At 42.1% G+C, this 24134-nt stretch overlaps 1 protein-coding gene across 1 annotated transcript in view; it reads left to right on the top strand.

Annotated features, from left to right (window-relative positions):
- LOC137322995 (NADP-dependent malic enzyme-like) overlaps nucleotides 1-20621 on the top strand; it is a 191425-nt gene extending 170804 nt beyond the window's left edge. The window contains exons 11-15 of the mRNA XM_067986317.1: nucleotides 7419-7524; nucleotides 11568-11710; nucleotides 12365-12538; nucleotides 15663-15761; nucleotides 18926-20621. Coding sequence (XP_067842418.1) covers nucleotides 7419-7524; nucleotides 11568-11710; nucleotides 12365-12538; nucleotides 15663-15761; nucleotides 18926-19087 — 684 coding nt within the window. The 3' untranslated portion in view covers nucleotides 19088-20621. The remainder of the gene's footprint in view (nucleotides 1-7418; nucleotides 7525-11567; nucleotides 11711-12364; nucleotides 12539-15662; nucleotides 15762-18925) is intronic.
- The last annotated feature ends 3513 nt before the right edge of the window (nucleotides 20622-24134 follow it).

Raw genomic sequence — 24134 nt, 5'->3', positions numbered from 1 at the left:
CGTGGTGGTGTGGGTGGTGTGGCAGGTGGTGTAGTGTGGTGTGACATGTTGGGTGTTGTGGTATGGGTGGTATGGCGGGTGACGTGGTATGGTGTGGTGTGGCAGGTGGTGTGGTGTGGCAGGGAAAGGAGCCACCAATGGCTGCAGGCTGTATTTGGGTTGGGGGTTGTAGGAAAAAATTAGCCCTGAGCAGAACCCTTCCCTTCCCATCCCATCCCCTCTCCTTACCCCCCCCACCTCCTCACTCCCATTGCATCTTCCCACTACTGATTTCCCCCTCCTACAATCCCCTCCACCTATCACTACCCTAACCTCCATCTCATTGAATGACCAACTCAACCCTGTACCCTATCCTCTCACTGATCCGCAGACATCACCCTTAATTCTCCATTCACTCTTGCAGCATTTCCACTCTCTTCCCCAAGGGTGGGTACAGAGAGGCCAGAGGTCCCCTCACTTTCAACCAGTTTCCCTCCTTCCTCTCTCCTATGTTTTTTCCTTCAAAGAGGCTTTGTTTCCTTCCAAAGTTCAACTTGTTTGTGTTTTAAAGAAATCAAAATAGAATGAGGGAAAAAACTGCCTGCTGCCCTTTTCTCTATTTGTGTCTCACTCTTGCTTTCTTTCTCTCAACTTTTCTCTTTTTCCCCTCCCTCACGCAGCCCCCCTCTCTTGCATACGCACCCAGTCTCATTTCCTCTCTCTCAGCTTAATGTATTTTCTGAAGTTCATGACCCCAAAACAAACATCCTGCTAACATATCGTAAAGCAGCTAAATTTCCAAAGTAAAAATGGTGCATTTTAAGCTTTAAACTTTGATAGTTGATGGCTGGTGTCCAATTAAATAGAATAACTTCAACGCCAGCAACAGGACAGTTTGATTAAACCAATGAGGCTAAAATAAACAACGAAGCAATTTAATAGCATGAGTAATGTGAGAATAATGAAGGCTTATTATATTTGCAATGTTTCCACTGTAATTCAGCCCTCCCTCCCTAAGAATCTGCTATAATTTTTTTAGAAAAACTATGAAATCTCTGGCAGTTTTAAACATGATGGTTGGTGTTAATATCGATCAGTGCGACACTTATTCATGAAAAGGATGCTGAAGCAATTTGCCCATTGAAGTTAATTCTCTCCTATTGTGTACTGTGACATAAATACTTCCTATGAATAATGAAACATGAAGCAGGAAGCTGAGCACTTAACCTCAGATCCATTTTTTTTTTATTTGTTCATGGGATGTGGGCGTCGCTGGCAAGGCCAGCATTTTTGCCCATCCCTAATTGCCCTTGAGAAGATGGTGGTGAGCCGCCTTCTTGAACCGCTGCAGTCCGTGTGGTGAAGGTTCTCCCACAGTGCTGTTAGGTAGTGAGTTCCAGGATTTTGACCCAGCGACGATGAAGGAACGGCGATATATTTCCAAGTCGGGATGGTGTGTGACTTGGAGGGGAACGTGCAGGTGGTGTTGTTCCCATGTGCCTGTTGCTCTTGTCCTTCTAGGTGGTAGAGGTCGCGGGTTTGGGAGGTGCTGTCGAAGAAGCCTTGGCAAGTTGCTGCAGTGCATCCTGTAGGTGATGCACACTGCAGCCACATGATGCCGTTGGTGAAGGGAGTGAATGTTTAGGGTGGTGGAAGGGGTGCAAATCAAGTGGGCTGCTTTGTCCTGGTTGGTGTCGAGCTTCTTGAGTGTTGTTGGAGCTGCACTCACCCAGGCAAGTGGAGAGTATTCCATCACACTCCTGACTTGTGCCTTGTAGATGGTGGAAAGGCTTTGGGGAGTCAGGAGGTGAGTCACTCGCCACAGAATAACTAGCCTCTGACCTGCTCTTATAGCCACAGTATTTATGTGGCTGGTCCAGTTAAGTTTCTGGTCATTGGTGACCCCCAGGATGTTGATGGTAGGGGATCCGGCGATGGTAATGCCGTTGACTGTCAAGGGGAGGTGGTTAGACTCTCTTGTTGGAGATGGTCATTGCCTGGCACTTGTCTGTTGCGAATGTTACTTGCCACTTATCAGCCCAAGCCTGGATGTTGTCGAGGTCTTGCTGCATGCGGGCACGGACTGCTTCATTATCTGAGGGGTTGTGAATGGAATTAAACACTGTGCAATCATCAGCGAACATCCCCATTTCTGATCTTATGATGGAGGGAAGGTCATTGATGAAGCAGCTGAAGATGGTTGGGCCTAGGACACTGCCCTGAGGAACTCCTGCAGCAATGCCCTTGGGCTGAGATGATTGGCCTCCAACAAACACTACCATCTTCCTTTGTGCTAGGTATGACTCCAGCCACTGGAGAGATTTCCCCCTGATTCTTGAGGACTGACTGTTAACATGAACTCATTTGTCTCAGCTGAAAGAGCTTCATCAATTCTTTACTGGGGTACTAGATCAGGCTCTCTGCGCCTCTTGGCATTCTCTGATGTGGCACCCTCATCACTGTCTCCCTAAGTGCGGTAATCCCATCTGCTCCATCCTCCTCTTGCTGACCTTCCTGCCTGGCATGCCCGCTGGGGGCTAATCTCACCAACATCCCTTCCATCCTGCTCACTGCACCCAGCACTCCCACCGGACTCTGCTGATGGATCAACAATCACCACCCCGTTTAGCGTTTCCATCCCGAAGTCTGTTCACTAATGAACAAGGTGCTTGCCACCCATGGTCTCATTGTAGATTATAGTATTGATACCCTGGCTCTGACCAAAACCTGGCTCACAAGTGCTGACACCCTACCAAGTCATCCGTTGCCAGATCCATCCGGATCACATAAAGCTCTACCAGACATCAATCTCCTCTGCCACATCTTCCCATTACTCTACAATCATCTTGGACAGCAAATGATCTTCAACCTCAACTCCACTTTCCTGCCTGATCTCCATATCCCTTGATTCCCCTAGAGTCTAAAAATCTATCGATCTCAGCCTTGGATATTCTCAACAATTCATCATCCACAGCCCTCTGGGGTAGAGAATTCCAAAGATTCACAACCCTCTGGTTAAAAAATGCCTCCTCATCTCAGTCTTAAATGGCCGACCCCTTATCCTGTGGCTATGCCCTCTAGTTCTATACTCTCCAGCCATGGGAAACAACCTCTCAGCCTCTACCCTGTCAAGCCCCCTCAGCATCTTATAAGTTTTAATGAGATCACTTCTCATTCTTCTAAACTCCAGAGAGTATAGGTCCATTCTACTCAACCTCTCCTCATAGGACAACCCTCTCATCCCAGAAATCAATCTAGTGAACCTTCGTTGCACTGCCTCTAAGGCAAGTATATCCTTCCTTAGATAAGAAGACCAAAACTGTACACAGTACTCCAGGTGTGGTCTCATCAAAACCCTGTACAATTGTAGTAAGACTACCTTACTCTTGTACTCTAACCCCCTTGCAATAAAGGCCAACATGCCATTTGCATTCCCAATTGCTTGATGTACCTGCATGCTAACTTTTTGTGTTTCTTGTACCAGGGCACCCAAGTCTCTCTGGACACCAACATTTAATAGTTTCTCACGATTTAAAAAATATTCTGTTTTTCTAATCTTCCTACCAAGGTGAATAACCTCACATTTCCCCACATTATACTCCATCTTACACCTTCTTGCCCACACACTTAATCTGTCTGTATCCCTTTGCAGACTCTGTGTCCTCCTCACAGCTTACTTTCCCACCCAGCTTTGTATCATCAGCAAACTTGGATACATTACACTTAGTCCCTTCATCCAAGTCATTGGTATAGTTTGTAAATAGCTGAGGCCCAAACACTGATCCTTGCGGCACTTCACTAGTTACAGCCCGCCAACTTGAAAATGACCCGTATATCCCTACTCTCTGTTTTCTGTCCGTTAACCAATCCTTTATCCATGCTAATATGTTACCCCCAACCCCATAGAACAATAGAAAAGATACAGCACAGAAGGGGGCCATTCGGCCCATCGTGTCCGCGCCAGCTTGAAGAACAACCAGGTGCCCACTCTAATCCATCTTCCACCACCCGGTCCATAGCCCTGCAGCTTACAGCACTTTAAGTGCAGGTCCAGGTACTTTTTAAAAGAGTTGAGGGCCCCTGCCTTTACCACCAATTCGGGCAGCGAATTCCATATACCCACCACCCTCTGGGTAAAAAAGGTTTTTCCTCATGTCCCCTCTAATCCTTCCGCCAATCAGCTTAAATCTATGTCCTCTAGTCCTTGAACTCTCCTAGGGGAAACAGGAACTTCCTGTCTACTCTATCTAGGCCTCTCATAATTTTGTACACCTCAATCAAGTCTCACCTCAGCCTCCTCTGTTCCAAAGAAAACAATCCCAGCCTATCCAATCTCTCCTCGTAGCTGCAATTTTCAAGCCCATGAGCCCTTATCTTGTGTAACAACCTTTTATGTGGCACCTTATCAAATCCTTTTTAAAATCCAAAAATACTACATCCACTGGTTCCCCTTTATCAACCCTGTTAATTAGATCCTTAAAAAACTCTAATAAATTTGCAAACACGATTTCCCTTTCATAAAACCATGTTGACTCTGTCTAATCATATTATGGTGTTCTAAGTGCCTCGTTACCACTTTTTTAATAATGGATTCCAGCATTTTCCCGATGACTGATATCATGCTAACCGGCCTGTAGTTCCCTGTTTTCTCTCTCTCTCCTTTCTTGAATAGCGGGGTTACATTTGCTACCTTCCAATCCGCTGGGACTGTTCTAGAATCTGGGGGATTTTGGAAGATCACAACCAATGCATCCACTATCTCTGCAGCCACCTCTTTTAGAACCCTCGGAAGTAAGCCATCAGGTCCAGGGGATTTATCAGCTTTTGGTCCCATTAGTTTCTTTACCGATATTAATTACTTTAAGTTCCTCACTCTCATTAGCCCCTTGGTTCCCCACTATTTCCGCTGTGCTTTTTGTGTCTTCTACTGTGAAGATAGATACAAAATATTTGTTTGACGCATCTGCCTTTTCGCGGTTCCTTATTATAATTTCTCCTGTCTCAGCCTCTAGGGGCCCAACATTTACTTTTGCTACTCTTTTCCTTTTTACATACTTGTAGAATTTCTTACAATCCGTTTTATATTTCTTGCTAGTTTACTTTCATATTCTCCCTTTTTATCAATTTTTTGGTCATCCTTTGCTGGTTTTTAAAACTCTACCAATCCTCAGCCTTACTACTCTTCTTGGCAACAATGTTTGCCATTGCTTTTCAGCCGTCATACCCTTTAATTTAATTTCCCAATCTACCTTAGCCAACTCGCCCCTCATACCTGTATAATTGGATTTATTTAAGTTTAAGACTCTAATTTCGGACTGAAGTACGTTACTCTCAAACTCAATGTGAAATTTTAACATATTATGATCACTCTTCCCCAGAGGATCCTTTACTGTAAGATTACTAATTAACCCTGTCTCATTACACAATACAAGATCTAAAATGGCCTGTTACCTGTTTGGTTTCATGATGTATTGCTCTAGGAAACCCTCTCGAGTGCATTCCATGAACTCCTCCTCTAAACTATCTTTGCCCATTTGATTTGCCCAGTCTATATGAAGATTAAGGTCCTCCACGATTACTGCATTACCTTTGTTACAAGCTCCTATTATTTCATGATTAATACTCTGTCCAATGGTATAGCTACTATTAGGGGGCCTATAAACTACTCCCTCCAGTGTTTTCTGCCCCTCGTTATTTCTTATTTCTACCCATACTGATTCTACTTCCTGATCTTCCCAGCCAAGATCCTTTCTCACCACTGTCCTTATGTCATCCTTTATTATTAGGGCTGCACCCCATCCTTTTCCATTCTGCCTGTCATTTCTAAACGTCATGTACCCTGGAATACTTAGTTCCCAATCTTGGTCACTTTGCAATCATGTCTCTGCAATGGCTATTAGATCAAACCCATTTATCCCTATTTGTGCAACTAATTCATCTATCTTCTCCGGATGCTCCGTGCATTCAGATAAAGGGCCTTTAATTTTGACTTTTTACCATTTTTTCCTGCTTTGACCCTACTTGTTGCTCTATTGTTGGTAAACTCTCTGTCCCTTCCTGCCACACTCTGCTTATCTTTACCCAAATCACTACACTGCTCTGTTGCCTTGACTTTTCTCATTAGATTTCTAAATTTCCCCTCACCTGACCCCTCCCCCACTTTTTAGTTTAAAGCCATATCTACAGCCCTAGTTATTCGATTCACCAGGACACTGGTCCCAGCCTGGTTTAAGTGGAGCTCGTCCCAATGGAACAGCTCCCTCTTTCCCCACGATTAGTGCCAGTGCCCCATGAATCGAAACCCCTGTCTCCCACACCACTCTTTGAGCCACGCATTTAACTCTGATCTATTTGTCCCTATGCCAATTTGCACATGGCTGAGTCAGTAATCCAGAGATTATTACCTTTGAGGTTCTGCTTATTAATTTAGACCCTAGTTCCTCAAACTGTCTCAGTGGAACCCCATTCTTAGTTCTACCAATGTCGTTCGTTCCTATGTAGACCATGACAACTGGATCCTCCCCCTCATGCTCCAAGTTCTTTTCCAGCCGCGAGGAGATGTCCTTAGCCCTTCGGGACTCTCAGTCGTGGCTGCAGAGAACAGTGTCTATCCCTCTGACTATACTATCCCCTAACACTACCACATTCCTTTTTACTCCCCTCCCCCCCCCCCCCAACTTGAATGGCCCCTTGTACCACAGTGCTGTGATCAGTTTGCCCATCCTCCCTGCTGTCTTTTCTCTCATCCATACAGATAGCAAGTATCCCGTACCTGTTGGACAAGGTCAAGGGCTGAGGCTCCTCCAACACTAGATCCTGGGCCTCCATATCTGCCTGACTCGCAATCACACCCTTCTGTCTCGGATTACTGAACAAATCTAAGGTCACCTATTATCCATGAGATCGACCCCTCCATCTCTACCTCAGCCCATCTGCTGCTGAAACTCCTCCATGCTTCGTCACCTCCACACTTGGCCATTCCAATGCTCTCCTGCCTGGAATCCCTTCCTCCACCTTCTGTAAACTTCAACTCATGCTCTCCTGTCCCACAGCAAGTCACGCTTGCTCTGGAATTCCCTCCTTAAACCTCACCTGTCCCTTTACCCCTATAAGGACCCCCCTTAAAATCCACTTCTTTGACCAAACGTTTAGTCATTTTCTACGCTGTACAAATGCAGCAAGTAAATGACAGTGCGGCCCTCAACCTAAGAAAAAAACCTAGCAAGCCAAATTGTAATTGCCAATTCACATGTGATTTTGTGGCAGCACCGATGATTTGATAGTTTGAACGTAATCTAACTGTATAACGCTTAGTTTGATAAAAACAGAACAATGCTACCTTAAATCTTGTGTGAGAACCAATGGTGTGAAATTTGATGTGCTACGTGTATAAAATAAATATTCATCCTGTTCTTCTCCTCCTTTCTGTTCTTGTGTAGGGGAGAAGTAACCTGACCCATGAAAAACAGATGTTTTCTCAAGATCATCCGCCAATAAAAAGCCTGGAAGAAGTTGTTAAGAAAGTTAAACCAACAGCAATAATTGGTACAGTTTAAAAAATGAATTATCCTTTGGTTCATATTGAGCTTTAATGTCAGATTGTGGCACTGCACTACTGTAAATAAGAAACAATTTTACAAATTTAGAAATCTATCTTAAATTGGACCATAATATCTGGACTCCATTTTTTAAAAAGGGACTTGTTAAATCCTTTGACACAATTTAATTAAAATTTAAATCATTTCTGGCATCAGGACAGATAGAAAGAAAGTTTCCTACCTCTGGCAGTTAAGGGTTGTACTGTTAACGAATTCAGATTGAAATGCCTTGATATAGTCTCCTGTATTTGAGTCCACAACACAAAGCTAACCTCACATTCAGCACTGTTGGCACTAATCCGTCTTGTTCCCTACTGCCAGTAACTCTGCCAGCCTCCTCCAGTCAGCTCACATTTATAACTATGGCACGATCAAAAATCAAGTTAGCAATGTGGCAGTAACACCATTGTGGTTACTGTCTTGTGGAAAAATGCAGCTCACAGTCCAGCTGATATAAGACTCATCTGACCAGATTTAGGAATGCCTTGTGTCGCTGAAGACAAAGTGGAAGTAGATCCATTCCCAGATTCTCATAAAAGAGCACAAATCCCACTTTAATGAAAATGCCCAGAAGAAAACTGGAACCACAATGCACCTGGAAGTAAGCTGGGTTTCTCAAGGAGTCCCAGTTCATGCATCAGTTCCTATAAACCAGAACTGGACATATTTATTTATGTTAGAATATGTGTATGGTTTCAATTATATCACATCTGCTAATAAGATATTTCTCCTGTAACTTTTATCATTTAAAAAATTGGTGGCAGATTTACAGAACTATGGAACATTTTTAAAAAGAGGAATCTTGCCCCCAGTATCTTTTATATATAAAAAAAATCAGGAAAAATATCATTAAAAAAAATTAGGATTAGCTTTAGGTATTTTGATTTCTTCTGTAAGTTTCTGTTGATTTTTTAAAAATGTTTAAATGGTGAGTTCTGATGCCCTGGTAGGGGAACTTGTACAGAGCCTAACATTATGAAAGAACAGAATTGTCATACAAACATGAAATGAGCCAATTGCAGTCATATCACAGGGTTGATGAGTGCAGCTGCTTGTATTATAATTCAGTTCAGTAACGCCTGGTAGCGTTTTCCAGTGATGTCATCAACACATGCAGTAAAAGTATTCAAAACATTTTCAGAAATGTATTGGTGAGAGTCTTTAAAGGACAATATCCTTTAATATAGAACAGTTATTTTTGATATTTTATTGCTTCTGCAGCCCTCCGAGTTATTAAAGTTTGTGTGGTTTTGTCCAAGGAAATAAACACGCTATCCGTATATTTACTTCTAATCAACGGATTGTGCAAGTAGACTGCAGGTGCTATCTGTGCTTTCCAATATTATAAAAGGTAGATGTGTTATATTAATAATAGTGCTAGTGCTGCTAGCTGTCTTCAGGCCCTGACCCAGGGTAAACTGCTACTTAAGCCTGAGACCTGGACCTTTTCAGTTACATTTCCTTGGTAAGTGAAGGGCACCCATCTGTTTTTTGGCCAGTCTGTTTTTTCAGTCCACTGACCTTTTATAAAAAAAATAAGATGCAACCTAGGTAGTAAAAGTCCATTCAGTCTTGGTGTCTGTAGTCCAGCTTTCTTCATCCCTCCACTCATTAGTCACTGCATTTTCCTGATGATTTCTATTCTCCCACTGTGTGTTCCCAATCAAAACTAGAAGAAGCCGAGGTTTCCATGTTGCTGGCACACATCCTCTGCTCAAATACTCTGCTACTCCAGCAACAGCCTTCCCACACTTAAACCTCTTCCTGTCATTCCCTACCTCCCCATGACATTGGCACTTGCTTAGCCTGACTACAGATTTGCAGGCCTGTTGGACAGGAGTTGTGGAATTAAACCCCATATTGGGATCATCAAATTCAGGCTCCCGTGTTTCCGCATTGGTATTGAAAGCTGGTGCTAAAGGGATAAGGAGAATGGGTTGGGAAAGTTTCTACAAAACTGCACATCAATCTATGTCTTTGTGAAAAGCAGCAGGACTTGCTTCTGGATTGGTTTGGGGACTGCTGAAGGAACGGGAAGGCATATCAATCGCTGACTTAGGACGATTCCATGTCTCTAGTTTGCAGCCTATTCAGGGTTCTCAAAAGAACCCCATCCAGTACTGGGATCCCGGAGCTTGATCCGCACTCCACTCTGCAATGAGAGAGAGAAAATGCATCTCCAATCTATGGAGAAATCATACGAGAAGGAGCTGGAATTAGCAGGAACTCCACATTATAACATCCCAGTGCCCTCAGAATTGTTGAACTTTGAAATAATGCAGTTGACCAGATATGGCAGTTCACTCAGGACATGAGTAGAAGTGATATATTTTGTATTTAAAGGACTGAAATCATAGTTAAGTATCTTTACGTTCAGGCTGAAACCAATAGTATCAATGGAGGCTGGCACACTGAGAGGTACAGGGGTAGATGTGAGCCCCACCAGTGCAGTCCAGGCCAGGCATGTGGCCTGATGCCCCATGATTTTTTGTTGATTTTTGCAAATGGACCAAGGAGATCACTATTCAGGAGGGCATCCCTTTCCTCTTTCTCCACCAGCCCCCCGCCCCCCGCATTGGTAGTTGGGTGCTAGAGTTTCCATACAACATGGGCAGACAGTGACTGGAAATGTGTCTGTAGAGGTGCTTGCACCACCCATCCAATTAAAATGAGATAACCCACTGCCCATTAACCCTGCAAACTCCGGTGAGGTCGGTGCTGGACGCAGGCTTGATTCGGTGTAATTGCTGAGACCGCGACTGAAGGAATTTCAAGGTCAGCCAGTCAGACAAGTTCAAGAACACAATGGAGCATTTGGCGAATTGAATTATTTGACAAGCAGAAGTTCACGTCGCATCCAGGCCTCACATTCCTATTAATACTTTGACCATGTAGAATTTGATTTGCACATATCATAGAATGATACAGCACAGAAGGAGACCATTCAGCCGATCGTGCCTGTGCCAGCTCTTTGGAAGAGCTGTCCAATTAGTCCTACTCCCCTGCTCTTTCTCCATAGCCCTGAAAATTTTTCCCCTTCAACTATTTATCCAATTCCCATTTGAAAGTTATTATTGAATCTGCTTCCAGCACCCTTTCAGGCAGTGCATTCCAGGTGATCACAACTTGCTGCATAAAAAATGTTTTCTTCGTCTCGCCCCTGGTTCTTTTGCCAATCACTTTAAATCTCCACGTAACTGAAGTCCCTCATCCCTGGTACCATTCCAGTAAATCTCTTCTGCACCCTCTCTAAGGTCTTGACATCCTTCCTAAAGTGTGGTGCGCAGAATTGGCCACAATACTCCAGCTGGGGCCTAACCAATGTTATATAATGGTTTAGCATAACTTCCTTGCTTTTGTATTCTTTTGTATTTATAAAGCCAAGGAAGAAGCTTCTGCATCTTGGCTAATTTACAGATCAAACAATCTGGCTTGATCGCATAATCAATTCATCTCCAGACCTCCATCTTGAATTGGGCAAGAGAAGTCAGGTTCTATTTTAACTCTTGGTCAGTTTCTTGTATTTGCCATTCCCCAGCCACAGAGGCAATGGGATTCCCTTTCAGCTGAAGCAAGTTGAAACCAATTTTTAAATCACATGTACCCTATCTAATCATAAAAATACATACAACAGAAATGTTCCTTATTTGACTAAGGATGAAAGTTCTGCTTTAGTCACTCTGTTAAAGTTTGCAGCTATGAAGTACTGCACTGTGTTGAAAATGGTCACTTGAAATTACTTTACTGAAACAAGGAAAGGTTTAAACCCCCTCTTATCTACCATGAAGATTATTAATTGCAATACTAAAGATGCCATTTTGTTCCCTTCTCACTGTAGTCTCTGGTCCTGGGACGATGCCAGATAGTATTGTTGCAGTTATATAGAACTGATATGAGACTATAAATATATGTGTTTAATTCTCCAAATGCTTTAATACCAAAACTGTTCAAGCTAAATATTAGCATTATTCTTATTTTGTATTTTCCCAGGAGTAGCAGCCATTAGGGGAGCGTTTACAGAACAGATAATAAAGGACATGGCTTCATTTAATAAACATCCAATTATTTTTGCTTTGAGTAATCCAACCAGCAAGTCAGAGTGCACAGCAGAGCAATGTTATCGCCTGACAGAAGTAAGAAGTCTACATTGTGTTTGCTACTTCAAACCAAGTTCTCAATTTATTCAAAGTCAAATTTTGCAGCAGCAGTGGATGAGATTAACATTTTTTATGGGGTAAATTAGCTTTAAACTCCTGTGGGTTTCTTCCTAGATGATGTACCCTGCGGTACAAGCCTCTGAGGTTTTTGAGATTTCACTAAGCAATAGCCTATTGATCTGATGAGATATAATTTTATAATCTCCAAACAGTCTCGGTCTCCAGTGTTGGCACTGCTGCTCGTTGCACTCTTGGATAAGCCTGATAGAAGATTCATTTCTTGTACTATCTCAAATTACATAATGTTTAATCTGATGAAATATAGTTTCTATTCTATTCCATTCTCCTTCCAATCACTTGAACCTGGATTTTTTTAAATGAATTAGCTGCAGGTAATTGAATCAGAATGATAAGGATATTTATTCTGCATTTAGAGAGATTACATATTACCGATGCTGGACATTCTACATTGACACAAATTCTTAATTAATAATACCATCTGCTCCATTGCTTTTCTTGTATAATGAATTCTGACAAGAAAAATCCTTAGCAAGAATACAAAAATATTGAGCATTTCCTTAATAACTGCTAATTAGCATATTAATTAATGTATTTTATCACTATCTGCAGGGTCGTGGAATATTTGCTAGTGGCAGTCCATTTGATCCTGTAACCCTTCCTGATGGTCGTACCTTTGTCCCAGGTCAGGGTAACAATGCCTATGTTTTCCCTGGAGTTGCACTTGGAGTTATCACATGTGGAGTGAGGCACATAAACGATGACATCTTCCTAACTTCAGCTGAGGTTTGTGTCGGTGAATTCAGTTTGTTGAATTACTGCACAATGTTTAGTTAGTGTTTTTTTTTGTTTAAGTCTATGGCTGAGCAATAAATGTGTGTCTTTGCGAGTATGAATATGTAATTGTATAACTAATAGAGGTACGGTCCAAAATACACTCCTTTTGTAGAAATGTTCTTTTCACTTTTCCCTAGATGCCAGTTTTTGATTATCATATCTTTTCACATATAAGAGGACCATTAAAGAAAGAAAAGAAAAACTAGCATTTGTATAGCCCCTTAAGATGTGTCAAAGAGCTTAAAAGCACAATCTTCTCTTTGCTAAGTAGCTCTGTCACATGACCCACCAACACGATACCTTTAGCGGGCATCCGCCTGAGGCAGAACATCATGGCAACATTGTCTTTCAGCGGGTACCTCACAGCCCGGGCGACTACGAGCAGCATGGAACGAGTTTTGATTCATGGCCCACATAGCCTGGGCATCGCCCCCCTGTGAGATAGCACGTCTGCAGAGCATTACAGGGTGGGGGAAAGAAAAACGGAAATTAGACGAGAGAAAATCCAGATATGTGCCTGGAGGTAGAGTTTGTAATATTGGGCCTTATTTTCCCGTCCTTCTCTGTCCTCCAGTTGAAGTGTGCCACGTCTGTGCAGATACAGGCCACCTAAATTCCCTGCCCTGGGCAATTAACATGGTCCATGGGGAACCCCTGGTACAGGCCTGCCCTCTGGCTGTGCCTAGCACCAGGACAAAAAGGAGGTCTGAGGAGCCCGCAGCTGCAATCTTGGCCACTGGCCTTGAGGCCTTTCTGGCTGTTGCTGGCGAGCAGGAGCCAGAAGGCCCAAAGATCGTACTGGAGAGGAAAGAAAAATTTTACCTGCATTCAAGCTCCATCTACAGGTTACTCGCAGGCCCCTCTCAGACCTTCAATGGAATGAAAATTGAGCAGATTTTTACAATGGGCGCGCAGTCAGTTCTGCAGTGAAGCTGAAAATTATGTCCAAAAAAACCTATTTTAACAAATTTGGTTTTGGCCCAAATTATAATACATCTTAGTTTAATGTATCAGATTCCGTATTTATAATTACAGAGAAAGTGCAAAACAATTTACAAGGATGTTACCAGAACTGAGAGGTTATAATCAGCAAAGACTGAACAGGCTGGAGCTCTTCAGCTCTTCAAGAGAAGATTGAGAGGTGACCTGATAGAGGTTTTTAAAATTATGAAATGGTTCGATAGGGAAGACATAGAGAAGATGTTTCCACCTTGGGGGAGTCCAAAACTATGGGCCATAAATATGAGATAGTCACTAATGAATGCAGTAAGGAATTCAGGAGAAACTTCGTAACTCAAGAGAATGGTGAGAATGTGGAACTCACTACCACATGGAGCGGTTGAGGCGAATAGTATAGGTGCATTTAAGGGGAAGCTAGATAAGTATATGAGGGAGAAAGGAATAGAAGGATATGTTGATAGAGTTAGATGAAGTAAATTAGAGTGGGAGGAGGCTTGTGTGGAGCATAAACACTGGCATAGACCTGTTTAGCTGAATGGCCTGTTTCTGTGCTCTAAATTCTATGTAATTCACGTACATTGTGAACACGGTAAGTTCCTGCAGCATTGTAAGTATACTGCTAAAAAGTTTGTTTCTAATTATCATTATTACAGAATCCCCTTCATTTTAAAATAAGCAGATGTGAAAAGAAGCAGACTAATTTCTATACAAAGAACTACCCACCTTTCAATCGTTGGGGTTATGTATTCATATGCAGGGTGACCCCTGTCCCATACTTTAACCTCCAATCATTGGCATATACATGAATATATGATACATATTACTTGGAAATATAAATGACCATGACACACACGCATATGAAAGAATTATAGTCATGTTGGCAACTGCGGCACCATACACCAGTGCACAATGCACGTTGAAGGCCACATGTATCCTATGTCCATTGGGCAGTTTGGGACTTGGGACACTGTTATGGAGTACATATTGTAGTACTGTCACTGCTACAATATATTGGAGCATAACGGATGAGACGTTAAACAAAGACCCATTCTGCGCTCTCAGGTGGACATAAAAGATCCCATGGCACTATTCGAAGAAGACCAGGGGAGTTCTCCCTGGTGTCCTGGCCAATATTTGTCCCTCAACCAACATCACTTTTTTTTTTAAAGAACATTATCTGGTAATTATCACATTGCTGTTTGTGGGAGCTTACTGTGCGCAAATTTGCTGTCGTGTTTCCTACATTACAACAGTGATTACACTTCAAAAGTACTGCATTGACTGTAAAGCGCTTTGGGACATCCCGAGGCCATGAAAGGCGCTTTATAAATGCAAATCTTTTTTCTTCCATAATTACCTCATTTCTGTATTCTGTTAAACATTCAGCAGTTTGCCAGAACTTGTAACATGCCAACATTTTTAGTAATTATATCTTTACGGATGGATTCAGAATACTCCTCAGCAGTTTTCTTTTTTTTGTATCCCTCTTGGTCTCCCTACATTCACTGTCCGTGTCAAAGGGAATGGGACCTGTACCCAGGTGTGTCCTAATGTCATTATTAAACTAGCTTCTGGTAGAATGGAAACATAGCCCAATGGTGACTCCCTCTAATTTTACGCTTGTTCCCTCCCTGTGAACAGGGGCCTGCCTCCTCCTCTGTGTTTCCCCATATCTGTGCAACTGAGACCAGAAACTCAGCAAATGAGGGGTTCACAAGTGTGAATCCACATTCCTCTCTAAGGACACAGTCTGAAGTTGCAAGGGTTTACTCTTGTTGTGTTTTGTATCGTATTTCTCTTCTACCCAAATTTTTGATGAGATTTTGTTTTTAAATTTGTTTTTCAATTTGTAATACAGTCCCTCCCCAGAAATTCGTTGTATAAAGATGGGCAAATGTAAGCCAGCAGTAAAACCTTGTAGAAAAGGACTTTAATTCTTTATTTTATAAAAAAAAATTGAAGAACGTAACAGATGTTGATAGTAAAACCAGGTATATGAGAGAGGAGAAATAGTGATGCTCAGTCATAGTAATTATAGATGTTCCCAATCCACTGTTTTTTGCATGCTGCATGAATCCTAGTTGTGTTGATTCAAAGTTTTTCCTTTGCCCAGGTTATTGCTGACCTAGTGACAGAAAAGGATCTTGCAGAAGGACGTCTGTACCCACCCCTGAGCACCATCAGAGATGTTTCATTCAAGATTGCAATGAAGGTTTGAAAATATTTTTTGCTTGTTAAAGACAAATTAAACTGTCGCACTTGCAAAGAGCTACTGTATTATCAGTGGATGTGGTGAAGCAGTAGAACCATGACAGTGTTTTAGGGGCAGATAATTCTGGTTTGTTTCTTTTCTTCTTTGTTCCATTATTTTAAGCAGTGGTTACAATTTGCAACTGGATCACTGTAGCTCTGGATCAGTCAGTGGAGCAAAACACTAATGCAAAGATGAACCAAAAGCTTTAATGCAAACTTCTGGCTGTTATTGGTAAGAATCTCTGGGCAAAAGGTATTTTCTGTTAGGTGGAAATATAACTTAAATGAAGCCAAGTTAACACCCTAGAGGACTGAAAGAAATGGAAGTCTAGAATTGTTTCCATAGATTGGAGACAGGCACATGCGCCTATATTTAAAAAGGGGTTTAAGTCAGAACCTGGGAATTATAGGCCAGTTAATTTGATGTTGTTAGAAGGAATTATAAGAGATGCATAGTATGATCATTTGGAAAGAGCAGTAGTTCTTAGATTGCACAGATGGCTGTTAATAAGGTTGTATCCCGTGGGAGTAGCGGCCAAATTTTAAGATGGATTGCAAATTGGTTACATTGGTGTAGACAAAAGGTGATTATTAATGGCCATGATGTGGAGATGCCGGTGATGGACTGGGGTTGACAATTGTAAACAATTTTACAACACCAAGTTATAGTCCAACAAATTTATTTTAAATTCCACAAGCTTTCGGAGGCTTCCTCCTTCCTCAGGTGAATGGTGTGGATTCCACACCATTCACCTGAGGAAGGAGGAAGCCTCCGAAAGCTTGTGGAATTTAAAATAAATTTGTTGGACTATAACTTGGTGTTGTAAAATTGTTTACAATTATTAATGGCAGCAGCAATGCGTTGAGGCCCAGTCAATAGTGGATGCCGACGTGATCGATGTTAAAACCGTTACTCTTCACCATCTTTATTGATGATTTGGATGAAGGCATCAGGAGTACAGTGCCCAAGTTTGCTGATGGCACTAGAGATTGTGCAAAAGTTAGAACTTTAGGCAAAATAAATAGACTGCAGGCTGATTTAGATACATTGGGGACATGGCGCTGGGTGTGGCAGATGTTAGCGATAACAACAGCTTGCATTAATGTAGTGCTTTTAATGTAGAAAAATATCCCATAGTGCTTCACAAAGGATTTTTTTTTAAATGACACTAAGCCAAAGAAGGATATATTAGGATGGGTGACCAAAATCTTGGGTCAAAGGGGTGGGCTTTAAGGAGAGTATTAAAGGAGGAAAGGGAGGTGGCAAAGAGCTCAGGGGGAGAGGGTTGTAGGACTGGAGGAGGTTACAGCGATAGGCGGGGGGTGGGGTGCAAGGACATGTAGAGATTTAAACATGAGGATGAGAATTTTAAATTTGAAGCACTGGAGGACTAGGATCCAATGTAGGCAGGCGAGGATAGGGGTGATGAGTGAGCAAGACTTGGTGTGGAATAGGATATGGGCAGCAGAGTTTTGCATGATGACCAAGGCATGGTTGATGGTTTCAGCAGCAGATGGGCTGAGGTAGGGGCTGAGGTGAGCAATGTTAGAGGTGGAAGTAGGCGGCCTTTGTAGCCTCACAGTCTCCTGTTTAAACCTGACTGATGGCTGACGTGACTCTTCTCTCCTTTTCTCTTCCTGCATTCACAGCAAGTGGTTGGAGGTTGCCTCTGACTCTTTCCCATTCAGGGATTTGCCAGTAGGCCTGTCAACCAAACTGATCACCCCACTCCCAAAAGTATCTTCTCAGCAGATACGTCATACTGGGCTCACACAAATAGAATCAGCTGCATCATATAATGCTTGGCTCTCAGCTATTTACAATCTATATTAATGGCTTAGATGAAGAGACTGAGTGTAATGTATCCAAGTTTGCTGACGATACAAAGCTAGGTGGGAAGGTAAGCTGTGAAGAGGACACAGAGTTTACAAAGGGATAGATACGGGTTAAGTGATTGGGCAAGAAGGTAGCTGATGGTGTATAATGTTGGAAAATGTGAGATTATTCACTTTGGTAGAAAGAATAGAAAAACAGAATATTTTATAAATGGTGAGAAACTATTAAATGTTAGTGTTCAGAGAGATTTGGGGGTCCTTATAGACGAAACACAGAAAGTTAACATGCAGGTACAGCAAGCAATTAGAAAGGCAAATGGCATGTTGGCCTTTATTACAAGGGGGTTGGAGTACAAGAGTAAGGAAGTCTTGCTGCAATTGTACAGGGCTTTGGTGCGACCACACCTGGAGCACCGTGTACAATTTTGATCTCCTTACCGAAGGAAGGATAAATTTGCCTTAAAGGCGGTGCAACGAAGGTTCACTGGATTGATTCCTGGGATGAGTGAGTTGTCCTATGATGCAACGTTGAGTTGAATGGGCCTACAGTCTCTGGACTTTAGAAGAATGAGAGGTGATCTCATTGAAACATATAAGATTCTGCGAGGGCTTGACAGGGTAGATGCTGAGAGGCTGCCTTCCCTGGCTGGAGAGTCTAGAACTAGAGGACGTGGTCTCACGATAAGGAGTCGGCCATTTAGGACTGAGATGAGGAGGAATTTCTCCACTCAGAAGGTTGTGGATCTTTGGAATTCTCTACCTCAGAGGGCTGTGGATGCTCAGTCGTTGAGTATATTCAAGACTGAGATCGATAGATTTTTGGACTCTAAGGGAATCAAGGGATATGGGGATCGGTCAGGAAAGTGGTGCAGAGGTTGAAGATCAGCGATGATCTTATTGAATGGTGGAGCAGGCTTGGGGGGGCCGTATGGCCTACTTCTGCTCCTATTATATTCTTATGGATGTTTTGTTAGGCTATCTGAGATGTGATAACAAATGCCTTAATGTCTCCGGTTGTTGTGGAAATCTCTAAATTTAACACCTTAACTCCCTATCTCCCTGCCCTCCCCCCCCCCCCCCCCAGTCTGAGGCTGCAGCCTGTGGCTTTTTAAACTTGTGCAAATTCATTTTGCTTTAAAACACAACATTTAAACATGACTCATTCCCAAACCTTTTCCACAAAAGAAAAAATGATCAAAAATCCCATTATGTTACAGTGGGATTAATGCTTTTTAATTTTGTGACAACTGTTTGGCTGTCTGTAAGATTTCCCCTTTTTTTCTATAGATTGTGGATTACGCCTATAAAAATGGCCTTGCCACCTGGTATCCTGAACCTGAGGACAAAGAAGCATTTATTCGTGCTCAATTCTACAGCCCTGATTATGATTCCTTTATATTGGATAGCTACGAATGGCCTAAAGAAGCAATGGAAATCCAGAAAGTGTAATTGTTTGTGCCATTCAAGTTATTGACTAGAATATTTGTTATCGAGGCCTGGTAACCCTTATCACAAGTCCAAGCATACTGCCTTCGGAAGTGATTGTTGCATTGCTTAAAAAAACAATTACAATTATAGTTCAAAAGAAAGTAGCTCTCATTTATTAATTTGAAACCAACAAATGTTCTTCAGTAACAGGTGCTCAGCAGTAATCCTGTGAGTTTATTTTCAAATATTTTTTCATACTACTTTTATCTTGCAGGAATTATTTAATGTTTTGTCTTTTTATTAATGTTTACTCATTTTCACCAAATATTACTTGCAATTTGAACAATTTGAATTGGTATCTTATCTCTGCACTACATTACAATTATGACAGAGATCAAAAGACAGGTAATAAAAATGCTGGTTAATTGCCTGGAGGATCTCGGTTCATATTTACAGAACTGTATGATCTTACATAAGACATAAATAGCTATGGCATCATAAGCACTTTGCACAAAACAGGGTAAATTCCTTTTCTAAACACGATCACCATTGTCTCTAGAGTCACGTTTATAATGCCACTGTTTTAGTTTGCATTCCTGTTTTTCTTGGGTCTACTAGTCTGCCGCTGGGATAAAGGAGCCAAATTTAGCAGTGTAAGTAGCACATGGAAACCGATCTCCTGGAATCTAAGCTAAAAACTGTGCCAGTATTTAAACAATTTAGAAGGTCTCAAAGAAGAAAACCATGGAAACTGGGTAATAAAGTGGGTTAGTGCATTATCTTTTCATCTTTACAACCTGGGTGGAATCTAGTCCAAGTAGATTGATCAAAAGTCATCCATCCATGATGGACTAAAAGTTCCCATATGAAATGATTTGGGACAATATCAACTCGGTTCCTAGTTGGCGTTGGCACTCAAATTGGTAATCTTCCACAGGCCATTAGGATGTCTTCAGTGGGAAATTTTAAGTTACATGGGTGCAGTAGGAATGCTTTTCTGAAACTGGACCCAAGGAACTTTACTCTGCTTGCAGCTTTTGCTACATCCAACCTGGGAGTGCATGGTGCTGTTTTCTTTACCCAAGATGAGAAAGTATCCCATTTCCCAGCACTAGCATCCTGCACCTTGATGAGCATAAGAATTCACCAAAGAAATTAAGAAAAGAAAGAATCTCAAAATCAAAGGGTGTGTTTAGCCATCTAATGTTGAGAAAAGTTACTACTCTTATTTCTGTTTGGTGGGCTTGTTGCACTGATCTGATCTGATACTTGTATTACTTGTGTGTGTCAGCTGAAAACATCAGGAAGCTATGTTTTATTTTGAATATTTGTTGCTGAAATATTTTATATATTTCCCTGCATGAAGAATTTATTTCATTTATTTTTGGAAAGCTTGAGGTATCAATCATTTTACACTTGCTGTGTTTTTAAAAAATTTCTGCTGTGTTGGAAGATGTCATTGTACTGATTATAGAAAAAAAGTAAACCAAGAATCTTGTGAGGATCTGCTTTGTAAGAGAGCAAAATGCTTAATAAATCATGATCTATAAATTCATTGCTGTTCTTTATTACTGGTGACCATAACAAAGAGCTGTTGCTATGGAGACAAAACATCTGAAAACCCTCAACTATTTGACTGCATACACACATTCATTTTCTTTATAAAGGCTTCAACATAAACTGGATAATGGGGACACTCCTCTGTCCTGGGCCATAACCTGTGTTGACAATGGAATTTATTATTTGAAATGTTCTACATGGTATTACTGAAGCTCGACATATTTTAGACATAATAGTCTTGTCGGCCTCTGTTGCTAGCACAGAGTTGTGTATGTTAAAACTAAGGTCAGTTACTTTTATCTTCAAATATCTTTTGGTATTGCCTTCATAGTACTCCTTTAAAGAGCACATGGCACTCTTAACATGCAATAGCTTGTTCCTCTAAACTTGAAAATGCCCGATACCTATTATTTGAAAGATAATTTTTTTAAAACTGTTGCGATGTTTATAGAAAAATGGGTTCGTTTCGGGTGGACGATCATAGAAAGATTATTCATTTAGTTTTGTGTTCCTATTTTCTAGTCTTTTTTGAACCAACTTTCAAAAAAGCATACACGCATCCATCTCTCGGATGTCTGCCAATGCCAATCTCAAACTGATGACTAAGGGTTAAGTAATAGCTGCCAGGGATGAATATCCCTGATTTCTCTCTCTCTCTTTCTTTACTCCACATATCTGATAAATTATTGTACATATAAAGTCACATGGCAATCAGTACTAACTTGCATTTATATGTGGGAAAACGGCCCGAAGCACTTCACAGAGGCATAATCAAAAAATGGATGCTGTACCAAAGAAGGAGATTTTAGGAGGGGTGACCAAAAGCTTGGTCAAAGAGCTGGGTTTTAAGCAGGGTCTCCAGGAGGAAGGGGAGGTTGAGAATTCCAGATCATGGGGCCTAGGCAGCTGAAGGCAGGGCTGTCAATGATGGGACAAAGGGAGGATGGGGATGCCCTTTTTGACTAGAGGTGTAACATTTGCAATCCTCCAGTCCTCTGGCACCACTCCCATATCCAAGGAAGATTGAAAGATTGTGGTCAGAGCTTCTGCTCTCTCCACCCTAGCTTCCCTCAGCAACCTAGGATGCATCCCATCTGGACCAGGTGACTTGTTAACTTTGAATGATGCCAACCTATTTAGTACCTCCTTTCTATCTATTTTTATCCTATCCAATGTCTCTACACCCCCCTCCTCCACTGTGACATTAACTTCATCCCCTTCTTTTGTGAAGACAGATGCAAAGTACTCATTCAGTACCTCAGTCATGCCCTCTGCCTCCAAGAAGATTTCCTTTTTTGTCCCTAATCGGTCCCACCATTCCTTTAACTATCCTTTTAATGTTTATATGTTTATAAAGATTTTAGGGTTCCCTTTTATTTTACCTGCTAATCTTTTCTCATATTCTCTCTTTGCCCTTATATCCTTTTTCAATTTCCCCCTTCATTCTCTGTACTCTGCTTGGTTTTCTACTGTATTCTGTACTTGACATTTGTCATAAACCTCCTTTTCCTGTTTTGTTTTAACCTCTATTTCCTTTGTCAACTTTCCTTTGCCAATTTACACACAGCAAGGTGCCACAAACAGCAATGAAATAAGTCATTTGATCATTTGTTTTTAGTGATATTGGTGGAGGGATAAATGTTGGCCAGGACAGCGGGAAAACTCCATGGTACTTCTTCCAATAGTGCCATGAGAACTTTTATGTCCACCTGAGATGGTAGTTGTGACCTTGGTTTAACATCTCATCTGAAAGATGTAGAGGAGAGTGAGGCCTGATAGCACTTCATACGACCTAGCCAGATCTGTTGATGGATGGCTAAGCCAGTTGTGCACCAGATATACACAAGTCTGTACCCCTTGGACTTGAGGGAATGAATATGGGATCCATACCAGGGTGAACTAGACTGTTTGCAACATTGGTATTTTATTTGACCCTGAGCTGATCTTCCAACCCTATATCTACTCCATCACAAAAAACGGCTACTTCCACCTCCGTAACCTGGTCACATCTATTACCACCTCTGTGGTGGTGCTAACATAATCTGCTATTGTCACCAACAGGAAGTGGGAGGACAATACTCACCCAACCCTTTGTCTGGAACGTGTAATTTGATCCAGTAATTCAAGTTCTCTGCAATATGTAATTTGATCCAGTTGTTGTCAGGCAGGCTACTGAGTTCATACAAGGCACAATGCTAACACTACCGAATTCAGAGAACGCACAGCGCTGACACAACCGAGTTCAGAGGACACAGAGTGCTAACACTACCAAGTTCAGAGAACACACAGCGCTAACACTACTGAGTTCAGATAGGAAGGGGTGAGGCTATAGAGGGATTTCAATATGAAGATGAGGAATTTTAAAATCAAGGTGTTGGTGGACTGGGAGCCAATGTAGGTCAGCGGGCACATGGGTGATAAGTGAATGGGACTTACTGCAAGTTAGGTTACATGCAGCAGAGGTTTGGATGAGCTCAAGTATGTTGAGGGTGGAAGATGGGAGGCCGGCCAAGAAAGCATTGGAATACCCGAGTCTGGAGGTAACAAAGGCATGGATGAGGCTTTCAGCAGCAGCTGAGCTGAGGCAGAGGCTGAGATGGGCAATGTTATGGAGGTGGAAGTAGGTGGTCTTTGTGATGGAGAGGATGTGGGGTCAGAAGCTCATCTCATTATCAATTAGGATGCTGAGGTTGCGAACAGTCTGTTTTAGCCTGAGACAGTGGCCAGGGAGGAATGGAATCAGTAGCAAGGGAACGGAGTTTGTGGCGGGGACCGAAAACAATGCCTTTGGTCTTCCCAATATTTCATTGAAGGAATTTTCAGGTCATCCAAGACTGGATGTTGGACAAGCAGCCTGACAACACAGAGGCAGTGGAGGGGTCGAGAGAGGTGATGGTGGTGAGGTAGAGCTGGGTGTCATCAGTATACATGTGGAAGCTGACGTCATGTTTTCGGATGATGTTGTTAAGGGGCAGCATGTAGATGAGAAATAGGAGGGGGCCAAGGATAGATCCATGGGGGTCTCCAGAGGTAACAGTGCAGGGTCAGGAAGAGATGCCATTGGAGGAGATTCTCTGGATATGACTGAATAGATAATAGTGGAACAAAGCAAGGATATTCCCACTCGGCTGGACAACAGAGGAGAAACGTTGGAGAAAGATTGTGTGGTTAACTGTGTTTAAAAACTACTGAAATAAAGATGAGGAGGAACAGTGCACCAAGGCCACAGTCACAGAGGATGTCACTATTGACTTTGATTAGGGCCGAAACCTGATCGGAGAGGTTCAAACATGGAGTTGCAGGAAAGGTGGCAGACAGATATGGGACCAACGGACAGCAGCATTGCCGTCTACTCCACAGCTGCAGATAATGCACAGTGTCTTTTGGAATATAGGCGATAGCTGTTGGGAATTGCAGGCAACACAATTTGCACAGTGCCTCCTCTTCACTCCTACAGCTGCTCTGCCAGTTGGGTTATGTGTATCTATGAATTGCTGCTAATCCTCCT

Source organism: Heptranchias perlo, chromosome 6 (assembly GCF_035084215.1).
Source record: "Heptranchias perlo isolate sHepPer1 chromosome 6, sHepPer1.hap1, whole genome shotgun sequence".
In the NCBI taxonomy this organism is placed as follows: Eukaryota; Metazoa; Chordata; class Chondrichthyes; order Hexanchiformes; family Hexanchidae; genus Heptranchias; species Heptranchias perlo.
Note: the sequence above shows the minus strand (reverse complement) of the source record. Positions and strands in the feature narration are given on the sequence as shown.